Source organism: Brachyhypopomus gauderio, chromosome 7, assembly GCF_052324685.1.
Source record: "Brachyhypopomus gauderio isolate BG-103 chromosome 7, BGAUD_0.2, whole genome shotgun sequence".
In the NCBI taxonomy this organism is placed as follows: domain Eukaryota; kingdom Metazoa; phylum Chordata; class Actinopteri; order Gymnotiformes; family Hypopomidae; genus Brachyhypopomus; species Brachyhypopomus gauderio.
Window position 1 is genome coordinate 1,323,180 of NC_135217.1, and position 12,888 is coordinate 1,336,067.

At 37.9% G+C, this 12,888-nt stretch overlaps 1 protein-coding gene across 1 annotated transcript; it reads left to right on the forward strand.

Annotated features, from left to right (window-relative positions):
• Positions 1 to 6,680: 6,680 nt before the first annotated feature.
• Positions 6,681 to 9,500, forward strand: LOC143518340 (uncharacterized). Its single transcript, XM_077010778.1, has 7 exons — positions 6,681 to 6,827; positions 7,156 to 7,292; positions 7,401 to 7,494; positions 7,825 to 8,163; positions 8,269 to 8,452; positions 8,541 to 8,668; positions 9,183 to 9,500. Exons 2-7 carry the CDS (start codon positions 7,171 to 7,173, stop codon positions 9,498 to 9,500), a joined length of 1,185 nt encoding a protein of 394 aa, XP_076866893.1. The 5' UTR covers positions 6,681 to 6,827; positions 7,156 to 7,170.
• Positions 9,501 to 12,888: the final 3,388 nt, after the last annotated feature.

Consider the following 12,888-nt stretch of genomic DNA (forward strand, 5'->3'; position numbering starts at 1 on the left):
AACTAGTGTATTAAAATAACTTCATTTGACTAGTATTTTCCATCACAAAGAAAGACTTATTTTAAATTTAATTTATGAAAGTTTGATTTAATTTATTAAACAAAAACAGACATTGGCATAGGCTGTGGACTTAGCAAATTACTGATTAAAACTTATTACTCTTTTTAGAAGTTTCTGAAATACATTCCTGAATGATATTTCAGTAAAGGGGGAGATACACCTGTTAGAAAACACCATGCACACAGCATGAAGCAGAGGTTGTACGTACAGAGTGACAAGATAACAAAAGGGGGTAAGCTGAGAGACAGAGGCAAATAGGAGCACATTAGATGGTTTGCAAGGCGGACCACAGGACCTAGAGCTATGTAAAGTACAGGAAAATTGACCCCAGAGAAAAAATTTAAGAAATAGAGTACTTAAATAAAATTTTATTATTAAAATAAAATAGCATTGCTGAGTAAATATGGTAAGAAATAAGGAAGTCTGGAAAGGACCAAATGGGAAACTAATTATATAGAATCTATTGATCAAACCAGTGTTAACTGAGGCACACAGGGTAGCACGTGGGTAGAAATAAATGAAGAAAAATTTTGGTTAACTGATGGCACCTATACTGACGTAATAGCAGACTGGACAGAGGAATGTGATAATTGAAATATGCATAACAGCTGTCATGCTTTAAGGAAAGGTCTGAGTAGGCTCCCTGGACCAAAGGAGCTAAGATAGGTTATGATAATTCTTTGTTAATCACTCAGTGGGGAAATTTGCATTGTTACAGCAGCAGAGAATTGTGTAAGGAAATACACATATGTGAGGTTCTGTACAAAATGCAATGAAAATAGGAGATGAAGTTCAGATTGACAACATGGGTATGGAAATACCAATACGGGGATTAAGCTATTTGTTAGTGGCTGAGGATAAATTCTCAGGTTGGGTGGAAGCATTTCCACCAGGGCAGATGACTCGAGGTCAGTCTGCAGAATGTTGATAAAAATTACTGGATACTGCACCATTGTTTACTAAATTAAGTATGCTCAGATAATGGGATGCACTTTACTAGCTAGGAGCTAAAATTTGTGGAACAAAATTTGGGTTTAAGACACAAATGTGGGTTGGTTTATCATTCTCAATCTCAGGCTAAAATGGAGATTATAAATGGTAAGTATAATGGTAAAGGTAAAGGTATGTGCACAAAGGTATTTATATGGTTGGCCAGAAGATCTTCAGTGAATTTTGTTGCAGGATTCACTTCGTTTGAGCTCATGACAGTGAGAAGTTTTCGGGGGTCCCCCAATGCGCTTGCGAAACCTGACAGGTACACTCGGGGTCGTACAAAGAAGGTTACAATGAACTAAAAAAGTAATTTGTGAAGCTTATTCTGTCCAGGTACAAGGAGAGGAGTCAGAACCAACGGACCTGCCAGTAACCAAATGGGTCCTGCTCAAGGTCATCAAAAGAAAGTGGTCAGAGCCCAGGTGGACCAGTCCATTCAAGGTCACTAAAGAGAACATCACACTCTGTCCGATTGAAGGGCAAAGGAGAAACGTGGTACCACCTCAGCCGGTGCTGAGCATCAGAACCAGCGCGCCGAGATACGGAGCTCTCAAACGACAGGTCAAAATAACACCCGAGAGCGGAGGTTCAACAATCAGGTAGTCCACCCTGACCTCCTTCGCGGGATAAGAAGATAATCTTGCCTCCAACAGGGCAGAAGAATAGATGATGCTGCAGTAAAAGTTTTGTGATGTATTTGGATGTTTAGTAATATTGTCTAATGTTGTTTTACAGGCCTTGTGTAACATTGTTTTTTGTCTATATGTTTTTGTATTATCATTGAAAGTAGTAGCATTGTGATTGTTAGTATTTAACAACATGTTAAAGGACCTTACAGGGGACTGCCCCCTGTGCATATGGATCCATGGTGGGTCAAGGCCAATATTGTTGTAATAGTAGCTGCATAACTGAGATCCCTTGGAGAGTTTCACATAAAGCTTTAGGAGTTGATAATCATACTACTGGCCGGCTGGGACGGCCATTTAGCAATAATAAAGTTCAAAGGTAAGCATTATTTTTCAGAGAGACGCACATCGTACCAAGAACCTAGTTATTCTATCAATAGAATTGGGATGTTTTTATCTGGAGTACTGGCACATCTCTAGTACAGGTTGTGTACCGTATATCTAGTAATAGGAGTGGGCCAATCGGGTTAAGACCCCTTAGGCCTAATTAGGATAAACATGGCATGGTTTAGACCTGCCCCAACACTGGGACCATCACTGGACAATACGTCAGAAATTAAAATATAAGGCATTCATGGATCAGATTATACTAAATGGACACGACAGCATATAATTGAATGATGGTCATATTATGTCTGTGTTAACTTATGTGAGAATGTTTTTGACTTATGATTACAGGTGAATGTTGTTGTCCAATGTAGAAGAAGCTTAGTTGGAAGCTTAATCAGCAGTAAGATTGAGAAGCAGGAACCACAAAGATGTTTGGGTATGATGTCATAGTTGGAGTCAGAAGATGAAAAGGTAGTTTTGGATTAACTTAAAGTTTGATCTATTTAGACATCAAAAAGGGGGAATTGTTGTGATTTTCATCTTAATCCCTTCATAGTTTGTTTACATTACAGTATTGAATCAACAGCTTGTCATAATTTATATATTTTGAATAGTCAAAGTATTAATCAAATCTCTAATATTAATTACTATATGTTTTGCTTTCATTATATTAAGGATTAAGTTGCTTGTTAGTAAGAATGACTGTGTACGTGCTTGTGTGCCACTTCCAATACTCCATGCGTTTGCAGTAGGCTAAAAATGGGATGTGTGAGAGGAGGCTCACTGTGACCTTATGTGGTAAGGCCAGGTAGTAAGACCTCGCTTCCAGAATAGAGACAGCTGTAGGTTGAACAATGGAATGTGCAGTTCCTATGTTTAGGAAGGAAAGCATATATAATGGTGAAGAGAGCAGACAGCTTCAGAGCTGCACAAGGGGTGACATGATTAGGTAATGTGAGCTCTCCAGAGATCTCTGTATTAATTAACCCTTCGGTTTTGTTGACCTCACGTTTTTTACTTTAGTGTTCCCGGTCTTCAGAGACCGGTCTGTTTTAACACACAAAAAAATTTTTCACCACCTTGCAAACATAGGCATAACGTGTGTGTGTCTGTAGGTGTGTGTGTAGGTGTGTCTGTGTGTGTCTGTGTGTGTAGGTGTGTGTGTGTGAGTGAGTGTGTGTGTGTGTGCGTGTCTGTGTGTGTTTAGGTGTGTGTGTGTCTGTGTGTGTGTGTTTTGGTGTGTGAGTGAGTGAGAGTGTGTGTGTGTGTGTGTGTGTGTGTGTGTGTGTGTGTGTGTGTGTGCACGCGCGCATGTGAATTCATGCACATGAGTGGCATGTCACACTCAGATCAGAGTGTGCCTTGCAAACATAGGCATAACATGTGTGTGTGTCTGTGTCTGTAGGTGTGTGTGTATGTGTGTCTGTGTGTGTGTCTGTGTGTGTAGGTGTGTGTGTGTGTGTGTGTGTGTGTGAATTCATCACACTCAGATCAGAGTGTGCCTTGCAAACATAGGCATAACGTGTGTGTGTCTGTAGGTGTGTGTGTATGTGTGTCTGTGTGTGTGTCTGTGTGTGTAGGTGTGTGTGTGTGTGTGTGTGAATTCATGCACATGAGTGGCATGTCACACTCAGATCAGAGGGGCCTTGCAAACATAGGCATAACATGTGTGTGTGTGTCTGTGTCTGTGTGTGTAGGTGTGTGTGTAGGTGTGTGTGTATATGTGTGTGTCTGTGTGAGCGAGTGAGTGAGTGAGCGAGTGAGTGAGCGAGTGAGTGAGTGAGCGAGTGAGTGTCTGTGTGTATAGGTGTGTGTGTGTGTGTGTGTCTGTGTGTGTTTAGGTGTGTGTGTGTAGGTGTGTGTGTGTGTGTTTAGGTGTCTGTATAGGTGTGCGTGTGTGTGTGTGAGAGAGCGAGTGTGTGTGTGTGTGTGTGTGTGTAGGTGTGTGTGTGTGGGTGTGTGTGTGTGTGTGTGTGTGTGTCTGTGTGTGTAGGTGTGTGTCTGTGTGTGTAGGTGTGTGTGTGAGTGTGTGTGTGTCTGTGTGTGTAGGTGTGTGTGTGTGAGTGTGTATGGGGATGTTTTCTGTCTCATAGATGAATATATTCTGAATACCCATTCATTTCCTGTGATGGTCACGCTTGACCGGCAACAACACAGATGTAAAACATTGGTTTAAAACACTCAAAATTCAATGAAAAAGATGATCATCACTTTTATATGTTCCAGTGCATAGTGTGGAGGATGGCATAAGACCTTGCAGCAATCAGATGTAAAACACAATATTTATGAGTGGTTTAAGTTGTAAATCGGTCAGATTTGACCCGAACACGACAGGAGGGTTAATAGGCCTATGTGTATTTTTTAATAAAAGGATAAAGACAAGACTGGTAATGTTTTCTTTTGCAATCAACGAACACGCTGCGCTAAGGTAAGAAAAGGTTAAAGCGCAACATACCCAAGTAATAACTAAAAGTCAGCTTTTGAGATAGGGTTTCTTAATACAGAGGGTGCATTAGACCAGGGGCTCATCTCCTGTTTCCAAAATGCATCAATGACTGCTTGAGGAAGCTGTTTTACTTTGATACTTGAAGAAAAAAACATACTCAATAAAATGTAGGATACTCGTGTTCAACGGTTTATTCAGTTAAACATGAATTTGTAAGCCTACATACTGTACATTAAAAGGGGTTGATAACATGTTTATTCAGCTAAACATGATATTTGAAATGTAAGCCAACATTTAGTACATTTAATCTCACGGACATAATTTGGGGGGGACTTTTTCAAAAGCCGGTTTGGTCCTCTGAAGTTTTAACGGTTAAAAATAAATATTTAAATAGCGACGAATCTATCGCTAGGACCATGCAGAAAACGACCGCTCCGAGCTCCGCTCCGGTAATATTTTACGTTCCTAAAAATGAATTTTCCATGAAGCAAACCTGGCGACTTCGTGGCTGCATCCATGTAAACACACGTACGATTTTTAATTCACAGGTTTGAAAACTCGTTCTCGCCCCTACTGTGCAATTTGGTTAGGAATACAGCCGAGCTAAACTGTCAAGTTGAAAGTCATCATAGTTTGCTTACCCATTTAGTAGATATATTAACGGCGATAATTTTTATATCGCCCGATAAGAGTATCAAATTAACGAACGCCGTTAACGCCCCACCACTAGTTTTTTTGTGTTCCTCTTCCTTCTTTTGTTTTCTCTTTTGGCTTCCTGATGGATAAATTCGCTTCATGGTTAAGTTTCATATTTGCCGGCGTCTAAAACTTGGCTGTCTGCCAGGACAGTGTCTGCCTGCCTTCAGCAGCTGGTGGGAGGGGCCCCCTTGAGGGGGATTCTGAGAACAGTGTCATTGCTCATGACTTTGAGAATGTAAAGGGGGGCTCACACAGTTTGTCGCTGCATTTAATTCTTAACCTGTTGTTGTCTGGCTTGGGGCCCCAAGCAATTGCCTGGTTTGCCTTCCCCATCGCGACGGGCCTGCACGCAGGTCACCCTTTTCAACTTCAAAATGGCAAATTTCGCCGAAAGGTGACAGATTTTCATGCCTGGGAATGTTGTCTTCTTATCCACAGGTTTATTGACATCAAGGAAGTGTAAAACTAAACACACAAAAGGATATATCACTTATCCAGTGTAAGATGATTAATCAAAGTAAATTAAATGATACTGCACATGACTCAACTGTTACAGTTTTAACACAATTCAACTAGACCCGGTGACATGTAATATTTAAAGTATATTTATAACCATACTCTAATTTATTACAGTAGCTTGGTCTGATTATGAATCAGCGGTAAGCTAATACCTTAATCTTGCATAGGAACATTAGAAATGATCTAAGTCAACTTAACAAACTAGAAATACTGTGAACATAATACTCTATAATGAAATTAAACATAACATACCCACGATGCCACATTTAGAGCGAAGATGAATGCAGATGTGACTGGATTAACTGAACACACTGATAACACTCAAACCCTCATTCTCCACCTAGCTTCCTGATTAGTCACATGACGTAGTCTGGCTGTATCTCTTAAGATCATGTAATGATATTTTATTCACAGGTTCAAAAATGCTAATCAAAGTAAAGTTTGGAAGTGAGCAGAAGTATGTAAAAATAACTGACACCACTGTAAGCCTCAATGACTTCATTAGTGAAGGTAAGGTTACTAGTCTAAAACAGTATTGCAAATTTTATCATGGTTGACTTTCTGAATGAACATGTATATTGTGTGTATATATATATATATATATATATATATATATATATATATATATATATATATATATATATATATATATATATATATATATATATATATATATATATATATAATTTTAATTAAATTTTTCCCCCCTTTTCTTAAGCTTTCGTCAAATTCAATATTCCATCCTCTAAACAGCCTGATGCTAGGCTGTATGATGACACTGGCACTGAAATTGATAATTATGTTTTTGAGGAGGTTTTAAAGCAGCCAAATACAGGTGTTTTTCATCTAAAATTGGACACTCTACCATCTGGTAATTTTGTTTTAACTTTGTTAAATAGGTAATATTATGTTATGTCCCATAAAACGTTCAAGTTAGACTTTTTTAAAATAAAAATTCCTTTACAGAATCTCCCTCGGTTACTTCAGGATCTGCAAGTTCCTTAGAGTATAAAAATGATGAATCTGATGATACTATTATTCTGGAACTGAGCCCAGTAACAACGCAGCATGTGGCTGAAAATGAAGCCAGAAATGTAAGACTTTGGTATACTTTCATTGTTGAGAATTGCTAAATTAATATGCAAAAAAAACATGCACTGTACTAAGTGTGGCACTTTGTAATTTTGGTGGTTGCAAAAATGCAGTCTCAAAAAGAAAGAATTGTATTTATTTTACACTTTATGTCCCTTTCCTTTATTGCAATACATACAGTCAGGTTAAAAGAGTACACCCTCTTTGAATTCTATGGTTTCACATATCAGATCATCTGATCTGTTTCTGCACATTTCAGTTTAGTCATCCTATGGTACTTAATCAATGGTCACAGGATGCTGTTTTTCAGGATGAATTTTTGTTTTGTAGCTGGTTGAAAACATAATGCAGACAAAGCCTGGTGGGGAGGTGGTCATAAAGGAGTACAACAAAACCAAGAGCCTAACTGATAGCACTAGAAGGAAGATGATCAATATTCTTACAGCGGATATGACTGAGAAGCATGGGTAAGATGTAACTTTTTTTTGATGCATTTAGGCACAACAAGTTGGCACTTAATAATCTGTTATTAAATTCTGTAGTGTATAATAACAGTTGTTGTTTTTATTTACCAGGACATCTCCTCCACGGCACATTCGAGAAATGTATGCAAAAGGAATTGTTGCTTTGTTCCCTTACCTCAGTGATCCGTATTCGAAAAATGGATATGTAAGTATTGTTAAATGTTTCTTGCCTTATTACAAGAACAAAGTATGTTTGTAGTATATTTGAAGTGAATTCTCCCTACTCGTGAACAAAGTGTGTTGGGAATGTGTTTAATTAGCATACACTCATTTGGTTTCTCCACAAGAAGCTTGTAGTTAATATTCGTCCAGAACCCCACATTCACAAATCTTTAGTTGTGCAGCTTTAAACATTGTCTAATTTCAACAAGGCAGTATTGAGAATTTTATATTTTTGCAGCAAGTGATTTGAGGAAATTTATTTTGAATTTAAGTAATTGCATAACCTGCTAACTACATGTTTTATTAATTTAAGGAACATTTTTATGATCCTCAAAGTGGACAAGGTTATTTGTCCTGGAAAATCAAGAACATTCAGAGGAACAGCATATCTTTTCAGTGCCGGCAATTGACTACCAAGTCCATAAGTGGTGGTCCAACTGCTGAGAGAGGGGAATCATCCAGCTCTGAGATCACATTTACTGAAGAACAATGTCGCGAGGCTATCTCTTTGATGAAACATACACCAGAAGAAGAAATTGTGAGGGCTAAGATGAAGGAGACCTTTCTGTATCGTCGAAATATGGTTCAGGATCCATGCAGATGCACAGATATGCTAGATGAATTCTCACGTTTTTTAGATGTTAAAGGACTGGTGAGATTAAAGGCATTGTAAACCTAATTAAATCAATTTGTCAGCTTTAATTATTGTACAAGGTTATTATTTATTATTTTCTGTGGGCTATATTCCCTTCTACAGATTGAACAGGATTTTGTTAGGCTTTTTGATGAAAGAACATCTGCAAGATTTTTGGAGAAGTGGCCAACTATGTTTAAGCAGAAAGTTATACAGCAATGCAAGACTCTTCATGCCTCCCAAGTCCTTCAAGAGCTTATAAATGCAGCAGAGATGACCCTAACTGAATGTGATTGTGAAGATGCAGGTTAGAATCTTATAACTGTGCATGACCCTATACACTGTACTCAACAGCTGTTTACTGTAATCATTTTGTATTTGCCTGATGTATCTAGGATGGGACAGTGATCTAGCCTCAGTTCTTCTTCTCCTACATTTGATACCTCCTTCACCACAAGGCCGCAAGAGACCTGGCAAGATGTCAGCTACTCAAGCTGAGAAGCACCTTGTTGTCTTCAAAAAGGTAGGCTTTAACTTTTCTTTTGGGAAATGCACATGTCCTTTAACATTTGCCAAGTGATCATTAATGATGCTCAATTTTGTCAACCAACAGCGGTAGTTATTAGCATTTCTTTTTTCTCATTTGTGGTGAGTTTAATCACCACAAATGACCAACAAGATCTCCACACTTTTTAGTAAATGTTGTATTTTGTCCAAGTGACCATATTAAGCATAATTCGAGCTTCAAGACTTGACAGTGAGTAAATTGTTAAGAAACAAACTTGAGAGTTTCAGCAATGATGGAAATTTTTTTATTTTTTATTTTATTTATTTATTTTTTAACTGTTTACAATGTGCCATAAAAAAGACATTGTCCGTGATACTTGTTGACCCGAAGGCATTTTCATTGACATTTTGGGAATGCAGTTTTACAAGAAAACTTAAGCTTTGAATATGACTTGGTCAGTTGAAAACATATCTAAAGTATAAATGTGATTTTTTTTTTTTTTTTTTTTTTTTTTTTTCTTAATCCTCAGGCAGGTACCAGTATACAAGATCACCTGGACAGCATCAAAGAGAGCACACAGCCGTACCTGCTGGCCCTGGGGACAAATAAGAACAGGATCCATGGATACTTCATTATTCTGGACAGAAAAGCCATTCCATGCAAGTCTGTGAGTGCACTTGGTGCATTTGATGAACTGTTCAAGACCCACTTTGTGTTCAGTGTTTCTTACAACAAAGTTCTGCACAACATGTACACCTTTGTACAAACCACAGTTTTCCAGATTGATATAGGCAAGGTCAAAGAGAGCCCAAGAGTTGCCGAACTCAGAGCTAGATTCCTACACTAATTTTTTTTGAGAGTCAAAATGATTTGCTTTGTTTGTTTTTGTTCTCTTAAGAATACGAATTTGCTTGTCCGACATCTTAAGTTAATGCACGGATTGTTGCCTGGTAATGGACTCCGTCTGAAATGTGGGCAGGAAGGTTGCTGTCTTGAGTTTGGCACTTTTTCAGGATTCCGCAAACATCTAAATAGAGTTCATACACATACAAGTGGAGATTTGTTAAATGTTGAAGGTGATAATGTTCTGGTTCAGACGTTAAGTAATGTTGAAGTGGCTACATGTTCTTTGGACAGCCCATTACCTGTAACGAACAAAAACACTGTGGATTTGTGTGCATCAGCTATAGCACAACTTCAAGCTGCAGGTGTCAGTCAGAACACAGTAGGAATGTTTGTAATGTCAATGGAAGAAGCAGTTAAAGAGATCCAGGATCAGGTTAAAGAGGCTGCACTTAAATGCTTATCTTCCCAGAACACAGAAACTCAAAGCAAAATGGAACAGTCGTTTCGGGACATTCAAAACCCATTTACTTTACTTAATTCCATATCTAAACGAAATTCATATTTTGCACATAAATGGAGAGTTGTCAATCCAGAGGAGAAAGTACTTGGGGTTCGATTTGATAACAGACGAAACAAGACTACTGGCTCGTATGATCAGGTGGTGGTGACGGATAAATTTGCATATGTGCCAATTCTACAAACACTAAACTCTATTTTAAACAATCGTAAAACAGCACACTGGCTGAAGTCAAAAACATCATCCAAAGATGGCATTTACACTGATGTCGAAGATGGATTATATTTGCAAAATCATCCCTTGTTTGCAAAAGAGAAAGATGCGTTGCAAATACAGCTATACTATGATGATTTTGAAACCGCCAATCCTTTGGGGTCAAAAAAGGGTATTCATAAATTAGGTGCAATATATTTTACTTTGAGAAATTTTACACCACAATTTAATTCATCACTCATAAACATACATTTATGTGCACTTTTTCACACTCAGGACGTTAAAACATATGGCTTTGATGCAATACTCGAACCTCTTGTAAATGATTTAAAAATTCTTGAGACTGACGGAATAGACATATTTAATGGCCGAGTTCATGGGAGCATTGTGCAAGTAACTGGAGATAATCTTGGTTTACATAGCCTGTTTGGGTTTGTTTAATCCTTTAGTGCCCGAAATTGCTGCAGATTTTGTCTGACTGAAAAGGTACATTTTCAAACTGTGTTCTGTGAAGATGATCAACATGTGACTTTGCGAACAAAATCCATGCACTTGCAACACTGTGAAGCTGTACAATCAAACTATACACTACCTCATGTGTATGGTGTGAAGCGCACTTGTCTGTTAAACACACTGCAATACTTTAACACATCTGACAATTTCTCTGTTGACCTAATGCATGACATTCTGGAGGGGGTCTCGCAGTTTGAGTTAAAACTTGTCTTGCGTTATTTACGAGACAACTATTTGACAACAAAAGAATTATATCACAGATTGCACTCATTTAATTACGGTTACATTGAAAGGAGAAATCGCCCCCCAGCTGTAAAACTGGATGAAGACAGCAATGATTTAGGCATAAATGCAATCCAGTGTTGGTGTCTGCTTCGCAATGTGCCATTGATATTTGGTGATGTGGTGCCCCAAGGTGATAAATACTGGCAGTTGCTGCTACTCCTACTGCAAATTGTCAATGTTATATTTTCACCCATTTTAACTGAGGGCATTACAATCTATTTAAAACACTTAATTGCAGATCATCACAGGTTTTTCAAGTATTTATTCCCAGATAAAAACTTGCTTCCTAAACATCATTTAATGATACATTATCCTAGGTGTATACAAAATATTGGTCCTATTGTTCATTTGTGGTCGATGTGATATGAAGCCAAGCACAATTATTTTAAAACACAACACAAATGTTACAAGAATATTACGTTGACACTCGCCAAAAAGCATCAGAATTACATGGCATATAATTGGGAAGCCTTCGATCAGGATAGGTTAGTAGTAGGGCCAGGAAAGGTTGTGCGACTCTGTGACATTAAAGGAGCCAGTGAAATTGCATTGAAATTGAACATTCCTTTGCAGTCAGATGTTCTCTCGGTAAAATGGATGAAAAACCAAGGTATTGAGTATCGTCCTGACTTGGTTATTTGTGGTGAAGTAGACATTGATTTTCCAGTGTTTTACCAGATCAAATCCATTATTGTTAAAGATGAGGATGTGTTGCTTGTTGTTGCAGGTCTTAAAACAGTTTGTTTTGATGAACATTTTTTTGCCTTTAAAGTTGCCCTGAAACCACCAAGCAATTGTCCTAAAGTGTTCTGTGTTAGTGACTTGACCTACAGTAAGCCATTTGATTTGCAGATGTCATACAGCTCTGAAAACCTGTTTTGGTATATTGTGCCATATTGCAATTTGTTAAGTCTTAGGTCTTTATAAAAACCGTTTGACCTTCAATATCACTAAGTGTGATTGTGCACTGTCGTCAGATTTTTGCTGCAAGTTTTAATGAGGTGTTTTAATAAAAATTGTTTTTGAACAAGAAAATGTTTTGTTGCATGTTTTAATTGTAAGTGACTTTAAATAATAATAGTAGAAACAATGAAATAAGTTTAACACTGGAAAGAGTTTTAGTTACACTTACCAAGTGGAGTAAAAATAACACTTTAAGTGTTAAGTGACCCCGAGTGTTAAATGTAAACAACACTAGCCAGAGTAACATTGCACACTGCAAGAGTTATTTATTAACACTATTTATTGTAAAATTAACACTGAAAATGTAACACTTCTATCAGAGTAAATTTTACTCTCTGTAGAGTGGGACCATATAAGCTCCCGAATAGTGTTAAAATCAACACTTTAAGTGTTAATATAACACTGCCAGTTTTACTGTGTACACACTGCTCTCTCTCATACACGCAGGTTATCTGCCTCCTCCTCTCAGATAGCTGCACAGCATAATCAGCAGAGTTAAATATTTGGTGTTGATGAAATATTTGAGAGTAGAGTCAATCTGACTATTGCCCGAGTTAATCCAACTCTGAACAGAGTCTCATCTCTGTGGTTTTACTCCCAACTCCCAAAAAAACAGTGTCAAAATAAAGTGTTAAACAAGCTCTCCTTTAAAATAACTCTGAGAGTGTAAGTATGTCAAGTACTCCTTTAAAACAACTCTGAGAGTGTAAGTACGTCAAGTTCTCCTTTAAAATAAGTATTAGTATAGTGTAAGTATAAGGAATGCCACCTGATCTTCCCTAACCAGCCTCACCTGCCTCTCATCACCACGCCCCCTTTCAGTCACACTTATACACCTTCCCCAGCACGTCTCAGTCACAAAATATTGTTGACTCATGCCACATACCGAGCGTTTCTA